This window comes from Emiliania huxleyi (assembly GCF_000372725.1).
Source record: "Emiliania huxleyi CCMP1516 chromosome Unknown EMIHUscaffold_188, whole genome shotgun sequence".
In the NCBI taxonomy this organism is placed as follows: Eukaryota; Haptophyta; order Isochrysidales; family Noelaerhabdaceae; genus Emiliania; species Emiliania huxleyi.
The window spans coordinates 91,061-108,240 of NW_005200712.1; the positions used below are offsets into that span (position 1 = coordinate 91,061).

General features: G+C 74.2%; 1 protein-coding gene across 1 annotated transcript; it reads right to left on the reverse strand.

Moving 5' to 3' along the window:
• Positions 1-1,434: 1,434 nt before the first annotated feature.
• On the reverse strand, positions 1,435-15,501 carry EMIHUDRAFT_113389 (hypothetical protein; the record flags this gene model as incomplete). Its single annotated transcript, XM_005782642.1, has 7 exons — positions 1,435-9,358; positions 9,456-13,629; positions 13,749-14,145; positions 14,418-14,459; positions 14,525-14,920; positions 15,181-15,282; positions 15,370-15,501. 7 exons carry the CDS (start codon positions 15,499-15,501, stop codon positions 1,435-1,437), a joined length of 13,167 nt encoding a protein of 4,388 aa, XP_005782699.1.
• Positions 15,502-17,180: the final 1,679 nt, after the last annotated feature.

Sequence of the window (17,180 nt, forward strand, 5' to 3'; positions counted from 1 at the left end):
CTCAACGCGTGCGAGGATGAATTGGAGGAGCCCGACACGGCGGAGAGCATCGCGGCGGCCGACGCGGGCTGGTCGGCGGCGCAGGCCGAGGAGCTGGCGCGGCTCGTGGTCGGGCTGGCATACGAGAGGAAGAAGAAGCGGATGCCGCTCGCGGAGGCATTGCCGCGGCTCGAGGCGCTTGCCGAGGCGGCGGAGGCTGAGATTCCGAGCCTTGCAGGGGCGGCGGCAGCTGAGCTGGACGGGGAGGCGCGCCAATGCGATTTTTGCTGGTCGGCGCCGCGATCGGTTCGCTTCGCGTGCGGCCTCGGTGGGCGGGGCGGGCGGGGCGGGCGCGGCGGGCGCGGCGGGCGGGGGGGGCGGGTGAGGCCGCGGGTCGAGGGGCGCGGAGCTGGCGGCTCGTAGCTCATTAGACAATTCGCCGGCGTACGAGCTCGTGAATCTGGTGCATGTTTTATATTGCGTCAACGGTTCTACAAGCTGAGCGGGGAGAGTGGCCCCGTCGCCCCTTGTTCCCAGCCCCTCCGCCCCCCTCGCCCTCGCCCTTGCTGCTTGCAAGGGGCTTATGGGGACTTATCGCCTAGAGGGAGCGGACCCTGAGTTGAGGAAATCGGGGGACGCGACCCACTTCGCCACAGACGGTCCCGCGCCTCGCCGCTATGACGGCCACACGACCGCAGCTCGTGTGCGTGTGGCCGTCTTTGTCCGGAGTGAATACTCCAACGCGCTCGTCGGTGACGGCGTCCCCCGATTTCGCCGCGCTCGGCGAACCTCGACAGCGCTTTCGGTGGCATGCAGCTCTTTGCGCCTGAAGCCTGGAGAGCAGCTCCTCTGCTGCTCATACGCTCTGCACAGTTGGCACAGCCTACTGTGCGGCTGCCACAGCTGTGACAGCGATGGGCTCGCCCTCACTGGCCCTCAGTCACTCGTGCTGCGGCTTGTGTGAGCGACACTGCTCGGCGACTGCCGGCACACTGTGAGACCATGGGTGTGAGGTAAAACCACGCTACCAGCGCTTGGTCACATCAGCCCTGAGGTCATATCCTTCTCCTCTGTTGATGGTAACACTTGTCTACTCGCTGGAGCCGAGCAGGAGGGCTTGGCGCACAACCCCTGTTCAACTCAGGGTCCGCACCCCGTATCTCCTGTCCCCTCCAGTGGCAGTGCGCAGTGGCCAGTGCCACTGGAGACCGGCGCCCGGGTGCCGCTGCCGGGACTGGCTTACAACGAAGGCTCTTTGCCGACTCTGTCACCAATAAAGCCGTATATGACATGCACATGCACATGCTACATGAGGTGGTAACCTCACACACACCGAATCACACACACACACAACACGAGACCTCCTTATATGTAGTCAACGACCCTCTGCGAACGCAAAAAAGGAGAGGCGTGCTGCAAACGGTGGCGCCGACCCCCGGGCCGACTCATCGTGCCTCATTCTGCCTCGCTGCGAGGCGAGCCGTCCGCGTGTACACCAAACGGCGCCGCGCCAAAGACCGGCGCCCCCGACCCGTCCGCATGCCCCGCGCCGTCCCGGGGCCCCGCGACCGAGTCAAAGGTCCCCGCGATGGAGCGGCGCTTGACCAGCGCGTCGCCGGCGGCGTTGTGGGACCGCGGCGACAGCGCCGGCCGTGGGGACGCGGCGTCGGGATGGCTCCGCCACGGAGCCTCCTCGCGCGCGGGCAGCGCGTCCAGCGGCTCCTCCGTGCAGACGGCCGGCGGCGGCGCAACCGCGGGCAAGCCCCCGCCGGGCTCGCCAGCCGCCACCCGCACTGCCCCGGCCGCGGCTTCCAGCGCCGGCCCCGCCCCCGCCCCCGCCGGCGGCTCCCCGCTCGAGGACGCGCCGCCAGCCGACGAGCCCGCCGCCCCGGCGGGGAGCGCGGCCGCGCCATGCGCCGCCTCCGCCTGCTCGCGGGCCGCCGCCAGCTCCGCCTCCGCCGCGTCGGCGCGGTCGCGCGCCTGCTCGAGCGCGGCGGCGAGCGCGGCCGCACGGGCGCGCGACGCGGCCGCCTGCTCCTCGGCGCTCGCCTCTCGCTCGCGGCACTCTGCCAGCTCGGCGACGCGATCCGTTGTCGCGGCGGCGAAGCGCTCCTCGAGGCGTGCGAGCTCAGCGACGCGCCTCAGCCGACCGCTCGACTGTGCGCGTGCATCGTCGAGGGCGAGCTCGAGCTCGGGGAGGAGCGACCACGCCTCGGCGCCCTGCAGCGACGCGACCAGCTGCTCGGACAGCTGCGCCGCGGCGCGCAGGCTCGGCGACGGGCACGGAAGCTTCCCAGACATGTCCATGTCCGCCGGCGGTCCGAGCGACCCCTCGAGCGTGCGGCTGAGCGGCTCGGCCAACGGGGGCGTGATGCCCGACGCGGCGGGCGTGAGCGAGGCGGCCGGTGCGGTGGACACCCGCTCCACGCGCACGCCGAGGCCCGACCACACGCAAGGTGAGCACGCCACCGGCTCGCACCTCGCCGGCCGGTCGGCGGCGGCCCCGACGGCAGCGCCGGCGCCGCGGCCAACCCTCGCGCTCGACACAGAGGGCGCGCGGCCGTCGTCGCTCGGAGAGGCGATGTAGGAGGAGAGCTGCGCACTCGCCGCCGCGCCGCCCGCCGCCGCCTGCTGTTGGGCCACGAACAGGTCCGCCCGCGTGGAGGCTGCCTCCGCGATGGCGCCCTCCAGCTGCGACTCCATCTCAGCCAGCCTAGTGGCCGCCGCGGCGGCCGTGGAGGCCGCCGCGGCGGCCGCCCGCTCCTCCGCCGCGGCGGCGCGAGCGCGCTCCTCCGCTAGCTCCTGCGACAGCGCCGCCTCCGCCTCCGCCGCCACCCTGACCGCCTCCGCCGCCTCCGCCGCCTCGGCCCGCGCTGCCGCCGCCGCCGCCTCCGCCACACAGCGCGCGGCAGTCTCGGACTCGAGTTCGGACCACAGCGCCTCCGTGGCCGCCTCGGGCGCGGCATCGTCGACCGCCTTGGCCTCGAAGCTATCGACGGCGGCGTCGGTCGCCGCCGCCGCCTCGGCCGCCTCGAGCGCAGCAGCCTCCAGCCGACCGTGCAGCGCCTCTGCCTCGCGCAACGCTGCCTGGCCGGCGGCCTCTGCGCTGGCGCGAGCCTCGCACTCGGAGCTGAGCTCGCTCCGCAGCACCTCGACCGCAAACGCCAGCTGCTCCTCGCCCTGCCTGCGCGCTTGCGCCTCGGCCGCGACGGCGACCAGCTCCGCCTCGAGCCTGGCCAAATCGAGAGCAAACTCGTGCCGCTGCGCCGCGAGGGCGACTGCCTGCGCCTCCGCCTGCGCCTGCGCCTCCGCCTGCGCCTCGGCTCGATGCACCCGCAGCTCAAACCCGGCCTCAGCGGCCGCGTGGGCACGCTGCGCCTCCGCCTCCTTCGCCGCCTTGGCCGCCAGGTCACTCGCGGCCGCCGCGTCGCGCGCCTCCGCCGCGGCCGCGTCCCGCGACACGGCCGCCGCCTCGACACGAATTTTGGCCGACTCGGCCTCCGCCCACGCAGCGGCCACCGCCAGCTCGCTCATGGCGCGGGCGGCCTCCGCCTCGGTGCGCACGCCCTCGGCCACAGCCGCCGCCTCGGCAGCCGCCGCCTCGGCCGCACCCGCCGCCTGCGCAGCCTCCGCAGCCTGATCCCGCGCAGCTTGCAGCTCACTCAGCGCCGCGGCCTCCGCCTCCCGCGCCTCTGCCTCCTGCGCGAGGAGCTGCCACGAGCCGAGCGCGGCGGCGGCTCGCATGTCCGCGCTAAGGCTCGTCCGCAGAGTGTCGACCTGAGCGCGCGACTGCTCGAGCGCCGCTGCTGCGGCCAACGCCGCCCGCTCCGCCCCCCGCCGAGCCTCTCGCTCAGACTCAGCCTCGGCCATTGAGGAGGCTGCAGCCGCCTCGGCCGCCTCGACCGCTGCCTGTGCGTCGGCTGCGGCCACCTCGGCCGCCTCGGCCGCTACTACCCTGCCCTCTGCGGTGCAGAGAGCCTCCTCAAGATCGACAAGGCGCTGCCCTTGAGCGGCAACCGCCTCGATCTGCCGGCGCGCCTCGCGACTCGTAGCAGCCATTTCGGCCTCGGTTTCCTTGGCGGCCGCCTCGAGCTCCGTCGCCCGGGCCCGCACCGCCGTCAGCTCCTCGCGCAGCGGCGTCGGCGGGTGCGCCCTCGCCGCATCCACCTCGGCCCGCAGCTGCAGAGCCTCGGCGGCCGCCGCCTCGCGAAACGAGAGGGCCTCCGCACGCGCGGCGCGCTCCGCCTCCTCCGCCGCCGCCAGCCGGCCCTCCGCCGCCGCAAGCGACTCGCGCAGCTCCGCCGCAGCAGCCTCCGCCGCCGCCAGACGCGACCCCGCCTCCCGCGCCGAAGCCTCCGCCTCCGACGCGGCCCGCGCAGCCTCCGCCTCGAGCGCGCTCTGCAGCCAGCCCGACTGCGCCTCCGCCTCCGCACGCGCAGACTCGGCACCCGCCTCCGCCGCCTCCACCTGCGCCGCCGCTGCCGCAAGCGCCTCGCGCAGCCGCGCCGACTCCGACTCCGCCGCCGCACGCGACGCCTCCGCCGCCGCCGCGCTCGCCTGAAGCGACTCCTGCTCGCGCAACACACGCATCGCACGCTCCTCCACTTCCGCCGCCTGCGCCACCGCTGCCTGCAGCGACACCTCCCGCGCCTCGCCGGCGGACTCGGCAAGGCGAACCAAATGCGCGCTCATCGCCTCCGCGGCGGAAAGGGCCGACGCAGCCGCCGCCGCCTCCGCCCGCACCGCCGTCAGCTCCTCGCGCAGCGGCGTCGGCGGGTGCGCCCTCGCCGCATCCACCTCGGCCCGCAGCTGCAGAGCCTCGGCGGCCGCCGCCTCGCGAAGCGAGAGGGCCTCCGCACGCGCGGCGCGCTCCGCCTCCTCCGCCGCCGCCAGCCGCGTGCGGAGGCTGCCAGCCTCCTCCAGAGCCGCGGCCCGGCCGCAAGACGCATCCACCTCCGCTGCCCGCGCCGATGCCTCCGCTGCACACGCCTCCGCCGCCGCCGCCTCTGCCGAAGCGAGCGCCGTCTCTGTGGCGGCCACGACAGCCTCGGCCGCCGACGCTCGTGCCTCGGCGGCACCTGCAACCGCGTCCGCCTCCGCCGCCCTGCACATGGCGCTGTCGGCACGCTCGCGCTCGCGCGCCAGCCCGACCTCCGCCTCTTCGCGCGCGACAGCCAGCTCGCTCGCCTCCGCCCGCAGCGCCACTAGCAAGCTCTCCGCCTCCGCCTCCGCCACGATCGACTCGGCCTCGACCATCGCCGTCGCCGCCGCCGCCGCACCCTCCTCCGCTGCGAGCTGTCTCGTGGCGTCCTCGAGCGCACCGCGAAGACGATGGGCCTCCTCCTCCGCCGCCGCCAGCCGGCCCTCCGCCGCCGCAAGCGACTCGCGCAGCTCCGCCGCAGCAGCCTCCGCCGCCGCCAGACGCGACCCCGCCTCCCGCGCCGACAGCGAAGCCTCCGCCTCCGACGCGGCCCGCGCAGCCTCCGCCTCGAGCGCGCTCTGCAGCCAGCCCGACTGCGCCTCCGCCTCCGCACGCGCAGACTCGGCACCCGCCTCCGCCGCCTCCACCTGCGCCGACGCCGCCGCAAGCGCCTCGCGCAGCCGCGCCGACTCCGACTCCGCCGCCGCACGCGACGCCTCCGCCGCCGCCACCCGCTCCTCCGCCGCGGCCTCGGCGCCCGTGGCGGCCGCCTCGAGCTCCGTCGCCCGGGCCCGCACCGCCGTCAGCTCCTCGCGCAGCGGCGTCGGCGGGTGCGCCCTCGCCGCATCCACCTCGGCCCGCAGCTGCAGAGCCTCGGCGGCCGCCGCCTCGCGAAGCGAGAGGGCCTCCGCACGCGCGGCGCGCTCCGCCTCCTCCGCCGCCGCCAGCTGGCCCTCCGCCGCCGCAAGCGACTCGCGCAGCTCCGCCGCAGCAGCCTCCGCCGCCGCCAGACGCGACCTCGCCTCCCGCGCCGACAGCGAAGCCTCCGCCTCCGACGCGGCCCGCGCAGCCTCCGCCTCGAGCGCGCTCTGCAGCCAGCCCGACTGCGCCTCCGCCTCCGCACGCGCAGACTCGGCACCCGCCTCCGCCGCCTCCACCTGCGCCGACGCCGCCGCAAGCGCCTCGCGCAGCCGCGCCGACTCCGACTCCGCCGCCGCACGCGACGCCTCCGCCGCCGCCACCCGCTCCTCCGCCGCGGCCTCGGCGCCCGTGGCGGCCGCCTCGAGCTCCGTCGCCCGGGCCCGCACCGCCGTCAGCTCCTCGCGCAGCGGCGTCGGCGGGTGCGCCCTCGCCGCATCCACCTCGGCCCGCAGCTGCAGAGCCTCGGCGGCCGCCGCCTCGCGAAGCGAGAGGGCCTCCGCACGCGCGGCGCGCTCCGCCTCCTCCGCCGCCGCCAGCCGGCCCTCCGCCGCCGCAAGCGACTCGCGCAGCTCCGCCGCAGCAGCCTCCGCCGCCGCCAGACGCGACCCCGCCTCCCGCGCCGACAGCGAAGCCTCCGCCTCCGACGCGGCCCGCGCAGCCTCCGCCTCGAGCGCGCTCTGCAGCCAGCCCGACTGCGCCTCCGCCTCCGCACGCGCAGACTCGGCACCCGCCTCCGCCGCCTCCACCTGCGCCGACGCCGCCGCAAGCGCCTCGCGCAGCCGCGCCGACTCCGACTCCGCCGCCGCACGCGACGCCTCCGACGCCGCCACCCGCTCCTCCGCCGCGGCCTCGGCGCCCGTGGCGGCCGCCTCGAGCTCCGTCGCCCGGGCCCGCACCGCCGTCAGCTCCTCGCGCAGCGGCGTCGGCGGGTGCGCCCTCGCCGCATCCACCTCGGCCCGCAGCTGCAGAGCCTCGGCGGCCGCCGCCTCGCGAAGCGAGAGGGCCTCCGCACGCGCGGCGCGCTCCGCCTCCTCCGCCGCCGACAGCCGGCCCTCCGCCGCCGCAAGCGACTCGCGCAGCTCCGCCGCAGCAGCCTCCGCCGCCGCCAGACGCGACCTCGCCTCCCGCGCCGACAGCGAAGCCTCCGCCTCCGACGCGGCCCGCGCAGCCTCCGCCTCGAGCGCGCTCTGCAGCCAGCCCGACTGCGCCTCCGCCTCCGCACGCGCAGACTCGGCACCCGCCTCCGCCGCCTCCACCTGCGCCGACGCCGCCGCAAGCGCCTCGCGCAGCCGCGCCGACTCCGACTCCACCGCCGCACGCGACGCCTCCGCCGCCGCCGCGCTCGCCTGAAGCGACTCCTGCTCGCGCAACACACGCATCGCACGCTCCTCCACTGCCGCCGCCTGCGCCACCGCTGCCTGCAGCGACACCTCCCGCGCCTCGCCGGCGGACTCGGCAAGGCGAACCAAGTGCGCGCTCATCGCCTCCGCGGCGGAAAGGGCCGACGCAGCCGCCGCCGCCTCCGCCCGCACCGCCGTCAGCTCCTCGCGCAGCGGCGTCGGCGGGTGCGCCCTCGCCGCATCCACCTCGGCCCGCAGCTGCAGAGCCTCGGCGGCCGCCGCCTCACGAAGCGAGAGGGCCTCCGCACGCGCGGCGCGCTCCGCCTCCTCCGCCGCAGCCAGCCGCGTGCGGAGGCTGCCAGCCTCCTCCAGAGCCGCTCCTAGCCGACCTTCGGTTTGACCGACTGCCTCCAGCACTGCCCGACGCCGATCATCCGCAAAGGCTCCCGCCGCCTCGAGCCTGACCAGATGCGCCATCGCCCGCTCCTCCTCGAGGGCCTGCGCTGTCGATGCGGCTGCCTCCTCCTTGCCGGCAGATCGACCCTCTTCCCACGCAGAAGCGACCGCCGCCGCCGCCATGGCCGCCGCCGCCTCTTCCCGCTCTTCGGCAAGAGACAGCTCGCTGAGCAGAGCGCGCTGCTGCACAACGGCGGCCATATCCGTCGGCCCGGCGTCCGACTCGACTCGCGCTCCCTCCGTCGCAGCTAAGAGCGCATCGGTCGCCTCCTTGGCGACTGCAACAGCGTCGTCCCTTTCTGAACGCGTGGCCTCGAGCTCTGCTGCGACCAGCGACGCCGCATCAGCGCGCTCTGCCGTCGCAGCCAAGGCTGCGTCCCTCTCCGCAATCGCTGCGGCAACTGCCACCCGGCTCCCCTCCGCTGCGTGTGCGAGCGCCTCCGTCAGCGCTGTCTCCTTGGCTGCAAGGGCCGCCGCCGCCTGGGACTCCAAAGCCGCTTGGTGCCGTTCGCGCTCGAGCGCAAACTGCTCGCTCGCCGCAACCGCCGCCGCCGCGGAGCGCTCCCGCTCCACACGCGCAAGGGCGTCCCCGTGCGCCACTTCCGCCTCGGCGAGAGCTGCCCGCCGCTCCTCCACGGCCGTGTTCCTCTCCTCAGCGCGCACCGCAGCAACCTCCGTGGCGTGCCTCGCGTCGGCTGCGTCGGACGCGCGCTGCGCCTCCTGGATGGTCGAAGAGAGCGTCCCGCGCAGCTTGTCCACCTCTGCCCGCATCTGCGAAACCGCAGTCTCCTTCTCCTTTAGCGCTGCCGCCGCCGCTTCCGTCATCGCCGCCGCCCGCTCAGCCTGGACTGCCGCCGCCGCCGCTGCCTCCTGCCGCTCCCGATCATGAGCCAAAATCGCCTCGGCCACCGCTGCGGCGCGCTCGGAGACATGGGCGGCAGACGTCGCCTCGAGCGACTGCTTGTGGGCCGCTTGAAGCGCCGCCACAATCTCGCTGCTGCCTCCAGCCGCCGCGGCAGCGGCGGCGGCCGCCGCATCCGCACGGCCCTCCGCCGCCACGGCCCTCGCCTCGACCAATGCATGGCGCTCGCGTGCCGCGGCCGCGGCGAGGGCCGCCTCCATCTCGCGAGCATGCTGCTCGGTGGCAGAAGTCAGCGCCTGCTGCGCTTGAGCCACTTCGCCCATCAGAGAGACGCGAGCGGCCTCCAACTCGGCGGCGCGCGCGGCCTCCTGCCGTAGGGACGCGCCCAGCGACTCCACCTCAGCTGCTGCTGCTGACCACGAAGCCTCCGCTGCCGCGAGGGACGAGCGGAGGCCGGCTTCCGACATTGCCAGAAGTTGTGCCGAAACGACCGACCGCGTGCGCTCCTCCGTGGCGCCTTCCAAGGCAGAGCGGCATTCCGCGGCGTCGGCCTCTGCCGCGATACGCCTCCTCTCAGCGGCTTCCAGCAAGCCGGTCAGGTGTGCCTCACGGCTGGCAAACACGCTAGCCTGGCTGTCCCAATCCGCCGCGGCCGCCTCAGCCGCAGCAGCACGAGCCTCAGCAGCGGCCAGCTGCCCCTCAGTCTCGGACACCGCCCGCTTCAGCGCCTGCTGCTCGGCGGCCGCCCAATCCGCCTCAAGCCGCAACGCCCGGGCTTCCTCGTCGGCCCGTTCCATCGCCACAGAATGACCCCGCGCCAGCCGCTGTCTGGCCGCCTCGGCTGCCTCGGCTCGCAACGCCTCCGCAGCCGTTGCCGTCCTGGGATGCAGAAACGGAAGGTGAGAGGGGCAACCGTTGTCGAATAGAGAGCGATAGGAACGGCCGAGAGTGGCACGCTAGATTGGGCGGAACTCACAACGCACGGTCGAGGCTCGTGTCGAAGGCCAGCGCGCTGGCAGCCGCATCCTCGGCCCGCAGCTGCAGAGCCTCGGCGGCAGCCGCCTCACGAAGCGAGAGGGCCTCCGCACGCGCGGCGCGCTCCGCCTCCTCCGCCGCCGCCAGCCGGCCCTCCGCCGCCGCAAGCGACTCGCGCAGCTCCGCCGCAGCAGCCTCCGCCGCCGCCAGACGCGACCCCGCCTCCCGCGCCGACAGCGAAGCCTCCGCCTCCGACGCGGCCCGCGCAGCCTCCGCCTCGAGCGCGCTCTGCAGCCAGCCCGACTGCGCCTCCGCCTCCGCACGCGCAGACTCGGCACCCGCCTCCGCCGCCTCCACCTGCGCCGACGCCGCCGCAAGCGCCTCGCGCAGCCGCGCCGACTCCGACTCCGCCGCCACACGCGACGCCTCCGCCGCCGCCGCGCTCGCCTGAAGCGACTCCTGCTCGCGCAACACACGCATCGCACGCTCCTCCACTTCCGCCGCCTGCGCCACCGCTGCCTGCAGCGACACCTCCCGCGCCTCGCCGGCTGACTCGGCAAGGCGAACCAAGTGCGCGCTCATCGCCTCCGCGGCGGAAAGGGCCGACGCAGCCGCCGCCGCCTCCGCCCGCACCGCCGTCAGCTCCTCGCGCAGCGGCGTCGGCGGGTGCGCCCTCGCCGCATCCACCTCGGCCCGCAGCTGCAGAGCCTCGGCGGCCGCCGCCTCGCGAAACGAGAGGGCCTCCGCACGCGCGGCGCGCTCCGCCTCCTCCGCCGCCGACAGCCGGCCCTCCACCGCCGCAAGCGACTCGCGCAGCTCCGCCGCAGCAGCCTCCGCCGCCGCCAGACGCGACCCCGCCTCCCGCGCCGACAGCGAAGCCTCCGCCTCCGACGCGGCCCGCGCAGCCTCCGCCTCGAGCGCGCTCTGCAGCCAGCCCGACTGCGCCTCCGCCTCCGCACGCGCAGACTCGGCACCCGCCTCCGCCGCCTCCACCTGCGCCGACGCCGCCGCAAGCGCCTCGCGCAGCCGCGCCGACTCCGACTCCGCCGCCGCACGCGACGCCTCCGCCGCCGCCACCCGCTCCTCCGCCGCGGCCTCGGCGCCCGTGGCGGCCGCCTCGAGCTCCGTCGCCCGGGCCCGCACCGCCGTCAGCTCCTCGCGCAGCGGCGTCGGCGGGTGCGCCCTCGCCGCATCCACCTCGGCCCGCAGCTGCAGAGCCTCGGCGGCCGCCGCCTCACGAAACGAGAGGGCCTCCGCACGCGCGGCGCGCTCCGCCTCCTCCGCCGCCGCCAGCCGGCCCTCCGCCGCCGCAAGCGACTCGCGCAGCTCCGCCGCAGCAGCCTCCGCCGCCGCCAGACGCGACCCCGCCTCCCGCGCCGACAGCGAAGCCTCCGCCTCCGACGCGGCCCGCGCAGCCTCCGCCTCGAGCGCGCTCTGCAGCCAGCCCGACTGCGCCTCCGCCTCCGCACGCGCAGACTCGGCACCCGCCTCCGCCGCCTCCACCTGCGCCGACGCCGCCGCAAGCGCCTCGCGCAGCCGCGCCGACTCCGACTCCGCCGCCGCACGCGACGCCTCCGACGCCGCCACCCGCTCCTCCGCCGCGGCCTCGGCGCCCGTGGCGGCCGCCTCGAGCTCCGTCGCCCGGGCCCGCACCGCCGTCAGCTCCTCGCGCAGCGGCGTCGGCGGGTGCGCCCTCGCCGCATCCACCTCGGCCCGCAGCTGCAGAGCCTCGGCGGCCGCCGCCTCGCGAAACGAGAGGGCCTCCGCACGCGCGGCGCGCTCCGCCTCCTCCGCCGCCGACAGTTGCTTGCGCAGCTCTGCCTCGGCCATCTCGGCCTGCCTCGCCTGATCCTTTGCGCGCTCCTGCTGCCGTGACACCTCGGCTTCCGCAACTGAGCGCTCCGTCTCCGCCTCCAGTGTTGCTTGCCTGGACGTGAACGCCTCCGCGCGCAACGCCTCCACTTCCACGTGCAGTGCGCGCTCAGCCTCGGCGTCGCTCTCCGTTTGCCAATGCCGCCGGCGTCGCCTGGGCGCGTCCAACGCGCCTGCCAGCTCGGCCGCCCGCGTGGCACTGTTGGCGTCTGATCCAGATCGCGCGCGCAAGAGCCGCGCCTTGCGATTGAACTTGTGCGGCGTGAGCTCCGCCGATGGCGACTGAGCCTCCCCTCCCTCGGCCAATCGCCGCGCCTCGGCCACGGCCTCCAGCACCTCCACCTCTGCTTGGCGAGCCGCCACCTCGAGATCGTCCTGCAACCGCTCCACCTCTGCACATGCCCTCTCCACCTCGCTGTCAGCCGCACACCGCGCAACCCGCTCTGCCTGCAGATCCGTCTGCAGCCGCTCGACCTCTGCGCACGCCTGCTCTGCTGCAGCGGCCGCTGCATGCCGCGCCTCACGCTCCACCTCGAGGTCGACCTGCAGCGCCCGGCAATGGCTCGCCGCTTCGTCGGCCGCCAAGCGGAGCTCGGCCTCGTTCACCTCGGCCGCCTCGCGGATCGCTTGCAGCCGCGCCTTGAGCTCGGCCTTGTTCGCCATGGCTGCTTCATTGGCCAACTGGAGCTCAGCGTGTGCCGCGTCGCGCGCCGCGTGTGCCGCCTGCGCGCTTTCTGAGAGCGCGGCTTCAGCAAGCGTGAGCTGCTGCAAACGCATCGCCCGAGCGGAGGACTCTGCCTCAAGCAGGGCCGTGCCTTGCGCTGCTGCAGCGAGTGCCGCCTCTGCCTCCGCCTTGCCGGCTTCGTGCGCCTTGAGCAGCTCGCGTAGAGCCTCAACTTCAGCCACCGCCTCCTCCGCCGCCGACAGCCGGCCCTCCGCCGCCGCAAGCGACTCGCGCAGCTCCGCCGCAGCAGCCTCCGCCGCCGCCAGACGCGACCCCGCCTCCCGCGCCGACAGCGCAGCCTCCGCCTCCGACGCGGCCCGCGCAGCCTCCGCCTCGAGCGCGCTCTGCAGCCAGCCCGACTGCGCCTCCGCCTCCGCACGCGCAGACTCGGCACCCGCCTCCGCCGCCTCCACCTGCGCCGACGCCGCCGCAAGCGCCTCGCGCAGCCGCGCCGACTCCGACTCCGCCGCCACACGCGACGCCTCCGCCGCCGCCGCGCTCGCACGAAGCGACTCCTGCTCGCGCAACACACGCATCGCACGCTCCTCCACTTCCGCCGCCTGCGCCACCGCTGCCTGCAGCGACACCTCCCGCGCCTCGCCGGCCGCCTCCGCTGCTGCACGCCGCGCCTCCGCTTCGGAGGCGGCGTGCTTTGCCTCGGCTAGCTCCTCCCTGTGGCCGAGAAGAGCCATCGCTTTGGCCTCGATCTGAGCGAGCTGCGCATCGATCGAGATCGCCTCCTCGGCTGACAACGCCGCGCCGGCTGCAGCCGCCACGCCGGCCGCGGCCGCGCTCTCGCCAGCGTCGTAAGCGAGCATGGGCAGCGGATTGGCGGGCCGCGCAGTGAGCCTCTTCGACGACTTCGCCGCCGCCGCCGCCGCAGCCTCTGCAGCGGCGGCCGCCGCCTCGACGCCCCGCCAGAGGGCCTTGCCCGCATCTTCCAAGCCGGCGGCTCCGTCGACGAGATCCCGGGCGAACGGCGCTGCGGGCAGGAGCGAGTGGGGCGGTGGGGTGGGGTGGAGGAGGCAGGAGAGCTCGTCACCGGCTGACGAGGCCGGGGAGTGCACGTCCTCTGCTGGCGGTGGCATCAACGCGTCGCGCGGCAGCGCAGCAGCCGTCCGAGGGTGGGCATCCGAGAGCGGCTGCCACGGCGCGAGCGAGCGCACCGGGCTGTCCCACGCCGTGCCCCTGCTCGACGCCGCCGCCTCTCGGCTGGCGACCAAGCCGCGCAGCGGGCTGTCCCAGCCCTCCTCGCTGAGTCGCCCTGCGGCCGCCACAGCGGGATGTCGGCCGGCGAGCTGCACGCTCGCCTCTGCGTCCGCCTCGGCCTCTTTGCTAGCAGCGGCCGCCGCGAACGGCCGCGGTGCTCGCCAGCCCGTGTCGGTCGGGAGCGGCTCCACGCTGACGGCCACGTCGCCGCCGCCGGCGGCCTCGCCACCGCCGCCGGCCTCACCGCCGCCTGCCGCCGCCTGCGCCTCCAGCTGTGCGATGCGCTCCTCTTGCTCTCTGCAGAGGCCCGAGTGGAGCTCCAGACACGCCATCAGCCGCTCGCGCTCCGCCTCGAGCTCGGCGGTCGCGCCTGCCCCGAGACAACGACGACGGGGGAGGCTTCGGCACGGTCGCCAAGGGAGGGGGAAGGGGGGGCGAGGGGCGAGGGGTGGTGGCTGCCACCGCAACCGCAGAGGGCAGAGTGCTCACCGGACAGCGAATCGCCGCTGCCCAGTGGTGCGAACGGCCCTGCGGCGGAGGCGTGCGAGAGGAGCTGCTTGCCGCCGCCGGCGAGCGGCCGCACGTGCTCAACGACGGCCGCCGTGGCCGCCGGAGCCGCTGCCGCCTCCGGCACGGCCGTTGCCGCCTCTGCCGTGAGGGCACCGGGCCGCGAGGAGGAGCAGGCAAGCGCCGCCCTGGCGTCTGCCGCCGCCGCCTCGAGAGCGGCGCTGAGAGCGGTCTCGAGCGACGCCATCTCGAGCGCCAAGATGGAGCGCTCGTGCGCATCCCGCGCCTCGTCGGCGCGGGCCGCCTCCTGCCCCCTCCCTGCCGACGCCTCTGCGCCTTGCAGGGCATCCCTGGACGCCTCGAGCGCCGCCCTCGAGACCTCGAGAGCACCGTCCGCAGCATCGACCCTGCGATGTGGAGAGACGAAAGTGAGCGTGTGCATGAAGGATGGAGTCCGGATCCTCGCGCGAATCCACGGGCCGCCGAACAGTGGCCAGAGTTTAGCAATGGAGTGCAGCAGCGATGCGAGCGCTCCTCTCGAGTCGGGGTATACACAGCATCTATCTCCTCGAGCCGAGCCCGCAGCGCCGCCGCCGCCTCAGCGGCCGCCTGCCTGGCGGCGCGCTCTTTGGCCGCCAGCTCCTGCGCCACCTCGAGCTCCGCCTCGGCCGCCACGGCCCGCGCCTCGGCCGCCTGCAGGAAGGCTCCGAGAAGGGTCCGAGAGCTGTCCGAGAAGAGAGTCTTCGAAGGATCCTCACCTCCGCCGCCGCCGCCGCATCCACCTCCGCTGCGAGCTGTCTCGTGGCGTCCTCGAGCGCACCGCGAAGACGATGGGCCTCCTCCTCCGCCGCCGCCAGCCGGCCCTCCGCCGCCGCAAGCGACTCGCGCAGCTCCGCCGCAGCGGCCTCCGCCGCTGCCAGACGCGACCCCGCCTCACAAGCCGACTCCGCCTCCGGCGCGGCCCGCTGGAGGGAGAGGGGCTCGGCGGCGGGGACCCTGCCCTGCTCCCGCTGCCGCGCGCTCACGTACGCAGCCGTCGCCACCGCCGCCGCCGCGGCCTCGGCACTCGCTCCGGGGCCACAGCCCTCGGCCAGCGCCTGCTGGCTGGCGTCGAGCCTCCGCCGCTCTTGCTCCCAGCTGGCCATGCGAGACGCCTGCGGGCGGCGCCGGGCGGCGGGTGAAGGGCGAGCGGGTGGGTCCTCCGACGACGGGCGCGCTCTGGCGCCTCGACGCGCCGCTGCCGTGCCAGGCCCTCAAGCTGTGCGCGCAGCCGCGTCGCAACCTCGCGCGGCGGGGTGGCCCGAGCAGCGGTGAGCTCGTCCCGAGCCTGCCGCAGCTGCGCTTCTGCCTCATCGGCTCTCTGGCGCTGTGCCGCCGCCTCCGCCTCCGAGGCAGCGAGCCGCCCGACCAGCACCGCGGCGGCCGCCGCTTCGGAGCTCGGCCCGACGCTTGATGGCGTCCGCAACTGCCGTGCTCGCGACGCGTCCACGGCGGAGTCCAGCTCGCTGAGCTCCGCCTGCCAACCGCGGCGGAGAAGGGGCTCGGCTGGACGCAAGCGCTGCACACGGGCTGGCTGTGCTGCGAGAGCGGGGGCGGGCGGCACCTGCAGCTCGTTGGCGAGTCGCCGAAGCCGTGCGACCTCCTCGCGTGCTTCGTCGAGCAGAGAGCCGTAGTGGGTCGAGACGGACGCCGGGAGATCGTCCAGCGCGCCGCACAACGTCTCGACGGCGGACATTGTACATGCACATGCACGAACGTCGGCAGTTGTCAGCGGCTTCGCGCCAAAGAATAGAGCTCTATAACGCACGGGCCCTCAGCGGAGCTGGGAAGAGGACCGCCGCAAGCGGCGTGTGGCGTGGGTCGGTTGTGCATCCCTCCGGGGGCCCCTCTGCGCCGGGGAGGCGTTGTTGGAGGCTAGGACGCAAGCGTCCGTCGCCCTTTTCAAACTCGGGGCCCACTCCGCTACGCTCCGACCCGAATTTGGAGGGCCTGAAAAGTTTAAGGTGTTGCTGCGCAAAAGGGTGGGGAGCCGCGGCGGCGCTGCAGAGTATCTGCGTCTGCGCGGGTAAAGCCCTTTTGCGCGGTATTAGCGCACACACCGCGACAGCCCCGCAAGGCGCGCGATACACACAGCTAGAAGTCAGTCACCGTCCTCAGGCGGGCGGGGGGTCACAGAACACCGAGTCCATAAAGCTAAGCTCCTCCTCGCCTTCAGGCTCAGGAAGCTGCATCGACACCGGCCCATCAGCGGTTAGAGGGGGGAGATCTAGAGGATCATCTGAGCTGGAGCTAGCGGCGGCGGCCGAGCGAGCGGCGGCGGCCGGGGTGCGAACCGGCGGCATCACTGATTCAGGCTTGAACCCGGGCTGCTGGTAGGGCAGAGTGATGCCGTTGGCAGCGGCGCGCTCCTCAGCCCAAGACAGGAGCTCTTCAAAGCGGTTGACTCGGGGCAGTAGGGCAGCTATGGGCACATGATCTCTAACCCCAAAAAGCCATGTGCCCTCGTCTGGGCGCCTGAAGATGGAAAAGGAGCCAGTCGGGTTGCTAGCGTGCACATCTGGTAGCTGTGTGTAGCCGGCGACAACACGCGGCGGTGGCGGCAGCGGCGGTGGCGTTGGCAGCGGCGATGGTGGAGGCACAGGACCGCACTCACTGTCCCACCGCCATCCGGTCGGAAGCTGGTAGTCGCCCCGCATCTCGACTACCCGCAGTGCAGCATCCAAAGGCGTCTGGAAAAAGTCGAGGTTGTCTCTGAGATGATAAATGTCTTCTGCAGCATGATGGTCCATCACAAAGTAGTCGCCATATTCCCACTTGCCTAGGAATGTCTGCGCAGGCTCGAGGTCCCAGTTAAACTTCCGGTGTTGAAACCCTTCGTAGCCAACTACGCGGTTGGTGCTGTGACAGTAGCGGACATGAAGACGTACCGGACCGTCCAGCCCAGCGAGCCAGTCGTGCGACGCTTTCAGTTCTGCAAGCCTGCGATCCTCCTCACACGGATCCTTAGGCTCACACGAGCCATCGCAACTCGCGCGGAAGTAGCAGTGGCAGAAGCGCGGTCGTTGCGCGGTGGCTCGGCGCTGGACAAGCGCATCCTCAATAGCATCAGCATCTGCCTCGACCCAAATTCCGGGTTTGGGCAGATTTGGCTCGAGAGCGTGGGCAGCATCGCGCGCATCGCGCGGGCGCGGCGCGTCTGGATCATCGAGACGCCTCACGGCACGCATCACCGTGGCGATCTGCTCCGCAGCTGACTGCCCGCACGGCTGGCTGCACTGCTCCAGCTGGAACTGCATCACGGATGAGTTCCAGACGAGATGGCGACGAACGGTTTTCTGTGCAAAGGGTCCCGGCATCGGTCGAAGGCGCCGCGGCAGACGGGCGGAGGATGTGGGCACTCGCACAACTTGCTTT